Source organism: Sinocyclocheilus rhinocerous, unplaced genomic scaffold (genome assembly GCF_001515625.1).
Source record: "Sinocyclocheilus rhinocerous isolate Xijiao unplaced genomic scaffold, SAMN03320098_v1.1 scaffold220, whole genome shotgun sequence".
Taxonomy (NCBI): Eukaryota; Metazoa; Chordata; class Actinopteri; order Cypriniformes; family Cyprinidae; genus Sinocyclocheilus; species Sinocyclocheilus rhinocerous.
This window is the reverse complement of record NW_015666573.1, coordinates 1128064-1132855: the sequence shown is the minus strand read 5'-3', so window position 1 is coordinate 1132855 and position 4792 is coordinate 1128064. Positions and strand designations below refer to the sequence as shown.

The following is a 4792-nucleotide window of genomic DNA, read 5'->3' as shown; positions in this document are numbered from 1 at the left end:
AGAGCTTTCTGACCCTGCATAGACAGCAACACAACTGACATGTTCAAGGCCCAGAAACGTAGTAAGGACATCGTTAAAATAGTCCATGTGACATCAGTGGTTCAACAGTAATGTTATGAAGCTACGAGAATAATATTTGTGCGCAAAGAAAACAAAAATAACGACTTTATTCAACAATTCTTCTCTTCCCAGTCACTGTTCGCCGCTATTCACGAGAGTACCACGACACGTATGTGTGTGGTGCTGCTGACATAGAACACACATGCCTTGTTTACAAGCAGAGGAATGCACATGCACGCGTCGTGTTACTCTCGTGAACATATGGCTGCAGACAGTGGCAAGGAAGAAGAATTGTTCAGTAAAGTCGTTATTTTAGTTTTGCTTGTGCGCATAAATTATTCTTGTAGCTTCATAACATTACAGTTTAACCACTGATGTCACATGGACTATTTTAACGATGTCCTTGCAACGTTTCTGTGCTTTGAACGTAGTAGTTCACTTGCCGTCTATGCAGGGTCAGAAAGTTCTCTGATTTCATAAATATCTAAATTTGTGTTCTGAAAATGAACAAAGGTCTTGCGTGCTTGGCATGCAACATGAGGGTGAGTAATTAAAGACAGGATTTTAATTTTTAGGTGAACTATCCCTTGAAGCAGTGTTGTTCAAAGTAGGCTCCAACAAATAATTTTTGTGAAAATATGCATTAAACGATAATACAATCTTAAGGTAAATTCTAAATGTTTCATTGTCATTCACACATTTAATTTTATGCAGTGCATTTCAAATTTAGCAAATTCACAATGACTGAAATATGTTCAAGTCTTTGAACTATCACACCATTAACTTCTCAACATTGCTCCTTTTTGAGATGTCAGTTATTGTAAGGCACTGGCTCTACACTCTTTGGACTTATATATCCAAAAGCCTTAGTTCATTGTTTTTGCTCTGTAGGGGCCAGAAATGGAGGTGCCAGTCACTATGCTGGTGGAGGCGTTGTGTGAGCTGCGATGCCCTGAAGCCATACAAGGTCTGGCAGCCTGGAGTCTGGCCAGCACTGGCAAGAGCCTGGGCTGGCTGGGATCAGTGGCACTGCAGGCAGAGGGAAAGTAAGTGTTTTGTGTTCTGAAAATAATTTACCTAGTTTACACCATGCAAATTTGTCTAGACGCTCTGGTCTCATGAAATGTTGATGTTGCATTTTTCCCCAGGTTTGAGAAGGCAGCATTAGAGTACCAAGAGCAGCTGTGTGCTGTCACAGGGATGGACTGCTCCATTAAAGGCTTTGATCACTCTCTGTTAAAACTCACTGGCTCCAACACCTCCAGCCCAAAACACACCAGCAGTGGTGAGGATTTACAAAATTTGCACTAAATGTCTCGAAATAAACTTGAGAATAATCTTGAAAGGGGGAGAGGTGAAAATCTGATTCTAGATTTCTACCGATTCGATTCTTCTACTGATTCGAATTGATCCACTGCGCAACAGACGGTGATGTTTCATTACTGAATGAATTCGTTTTTGACTGAACCGTATGAGTGAACGATTCAATTACTCATTCATAAAGACTGTAGTGACTGACTTTATTTCTGAATTAATCAGCCATTTTGGACAAATGAACGAAAAGAACATGTCACCACCTATTGGCAGTTCTAGTTTCATATGTCATGAGTGCCAGTTAGTTTCATTTTATATTTCAATATTATTTTTATTTTTTAAACATTTAATCTCATAGTATTATTTATGCGGTTGCTGTGTAGGTACATTTTTCACATCTGAGCTGCATTAAAAAGCCTGTGAATGCAGCTTCTGTTCCACCTCTGGAGTGCAAAGATGTTTTTTGTTGATACTGATTTCAATTTATTGGTAATGGCTTGTCTCATTATTCAGATTGAATTTGTGTACATGTATGAATGGATAAAAAAAGATGATGCATACATCTAATAAAGTTAGAAAGAAATCACTAGTCACTATCCTTCAGAAATGAAAGATGCAAAACAAAAACCTCCAGAAGTGTATTTTTGTACCAAGTAGTTTTACCATATTGAATTGTGATCCGAAAAATCGAATCAAATTGAGATTCCAAAGGATTCCCATCCCTAGCCTTAATTTTTTTTGTTTGTTTTGTTTTTTTTGCAAAAGTTGTCTTGGTTCTTATTGTGTCTGTCATTACTGTTTTAATAGGAGATGGAAGGAAAACTGTGTTGTTGAAGTCCAGTGAGTGTTCTCCAGAAGTGCTCAACTTCCTGGCTAATAAGGCCTGTGAGTGTTATGTGGCCCTGAGTGACTGGGAGTCCATGCAGGAGTGGCAGGCCAGCATGATGAACCTCAAAAAGAACAGCAGCAGTTCCAGTGTCAACCTCAAAACAGACTTTAACTACATCAGGTGTGTAGTAGCAGAACTGTTTACTCTGACTGAACTTCTCCTGACTGGTGGAGTGTGAGTTGTTCATTGAAATAATTGTGTTTTGGTCTGTCTGCCCTCCAGAGCTCTGAGCGGGTTTGAGGAGGGGGATTTCACAGAGTGCCGTACCCAGCTGGAGTTGCTCCCCGGGGAGGATTATGGTCTTCTCAACTCTACAACTAAGGACAAGATTGGTATGATAATAGCCCATACTATCCACAGTCATGGAAAAAAGAACATCTGTTGGGAATTATCATTATTATTGTTAGCATCATTTTTTCACCGTAATGCTCAGCTCAAATTTTTATACTAGAAACTAGAAATTGCTTTTTGTAAGGATGATTTTTATAAATCCTTTAATGATTTGTTTAACATTGGTCAGAACATGTGGAATCCATTTTCTACAATCAGCTTCACTCAGCCATTTGGTGCGGTATGTATTAATGTTTGTTTGTGTTGATAGACCTGAAGAGGCTTCTTCCTGCTGTGTTGAGCCCAGACCCGTCAGAGCTCCAGAAGGCCATTGAGGTACAGCTTCTCAGAAGCGCTGTGGGAGCCATCACTGCGACCAATCACGAACAGGACCAGAAGGTTCTCGCATCGTCTGAGTGAGTAAATGGTCTGAACGCAATAGATTTTTCAACAAGTTGTGAATTTATTGATGGCGATTCTACTTTTGGGTTTTCATCTTCAGCACCCTGGTGAAGTACCTGAAACAGACGGGTCGCATCTCTCTGGGTCCCCTGCGTCTCTCCACTCTCACCCTATCTGACTCCTTGCCCACCCTCAGCACCCTGCAGCTGCACTGTGCCAACTCTCTAGAGAACTCCCTCTGCAACCAGCACCCAGAGGTTTGAGCCACCACATCAACACTGTGAACGTGCAAATACATTATCATTTACTTTTTTAAGAAATCCCTTTGTTTTTCTTCCTGCAGGACTGTCTAATTCCGCTCTTCAGTGAAGCTTTGACCACCTGCAAGCAGCAGGATGTTCAGCCGTGGCTGCATGCTCTCCGATACACTACTTTCCAAAGGCAGCTCTTCCAAAAACTCAAAGGTAAGGTATCATTCTCTTATGTATACGTATGACTTATGAATGTGATGTGACATCTCTGTTGACTCTTCAATGATTCCTCCAGGTTTGTCTGCTCCAGTGGACTCTCATCTGATGGAGCTTTGTCTGACTGCGGTGAAATTTGCTCGTAAGCAAGGAAATATTGCCCTGGCCACACATCTGCTGAGTCTGTGCAACAAGCCATCAGTGGGTGACTCTGAAGGTCAGGACCTGGTGCAAAGCTTCAGGCAGCTGTCACTAGAGGGCACTGTTGGGGAGAAGTGGGGACCAGAGCTGGAGATCGAAAAGGCTAAAGTTCTGTTTGCTGCTGGTGAGTGTTTTTAAGCTGTGTCGGTCTGATTTGGGCCACTTCACTTGGTCTTGGTGTGTTGCAATGTGAATGTCTAAGCACTTCTTCTCTCTGCCTTTTAGGTCAGTCTGTATCTGCTATGGAAATGCTGAGTTCCTGTGCGCTTTCATACTGTCACTCTGGAAAGTGTGAGCGTGCTGCCTGTCGCTCTGTGCTTACGCTTTGCAAATGGCTTTTGGCCGACTGGAAAGATCTGACTCCACAACTCAAAATGGTGGTGAAGAGGAACTCTGGTTCTACCAGCCTCTCAGCTCTCTCCATAAACATCTCTGGTCTGTTGGAGCTGCCGCTGGAAGATCAGGGAATGCCACATATTACAACAGAGACTACAGGTAAGCATAATGCCAGTGCATTAAACCATGATATTTTTGTCATGAATGGTTGAGGACAAGAGATCGACCGATATATCGATTTACCGATATTTTTCCCGATATTTAAGCATTTAGCGATAATCGGATATCGGTTTTGTAATATCGGATTCACCGATAAACGCCGCCATCTTGTGGATGTTTTGAGAATTGCGCGCAGGATCACCATTGCAGCGCAACTGAGGGGAAACAAGACAACAACAACGGCGTGCACGGGTACTTGATTTACTGTAGTTAGTAAACTTTATTTAACATAACAGCCATTAATGCACAAATGAGATGTATTACATAAATGCCTGATATGCAGTTTATGCAGCTTGGCTCGAAGAAATAGAGACGAACTCACGGAGTCATGTAAGATAATCCGTCAAGTCCTGTCCCAATAAAGACGTAACTTTGCGTGAATTAAATAATATGCAGCCATGAATGGGCGCATGTTGGAAATAAAAGTGCTGAATTTAATTCACTCTCTGTTGTCTATATGGGACATTCTACCAGAAACGTACATTTCCACTTGTAAAAATCTTGGGTGAAAAAAATATCTTATTCTTAAATCTGAACGTTGAGTCATATGGAGGACATGTTAATCTATATGAAA

At 41.4% G+C, this 4792-nt stretch overlaps 1 protein-coding gene across 1 annotated transcript in view; it reads left to right on the top strand.

Moving 5' to 3' along the window:
• The window catches only part of LOC107732845 (serine/threonine-protein kinase SMG1-like), a 36355-nt gene that overhangs the window by 17576 nt on the left and 13987 nt on the right, over positions 1-4792 (top strand). Inside the window, 9 exon segments of the mRNA XM_016544265.1 lie at positions 952-1106; positions 1209-1345; positions 2182-2383; positions 2486-2595; positions 2865-3009; positions 3096-3252; positions 3339-3459; positions 3542-3787; positions 3889-4158. Coding sequence (XP_016399751.1) covers positions 952-1106; positions 1209-1345; positions 2182-2383; positions 2486-2595; positions 2865-3009; positions 3096-3252; positions 3339-3459; positions 3542-3787; positions 3889-4158 — 1543 coding nt within the window.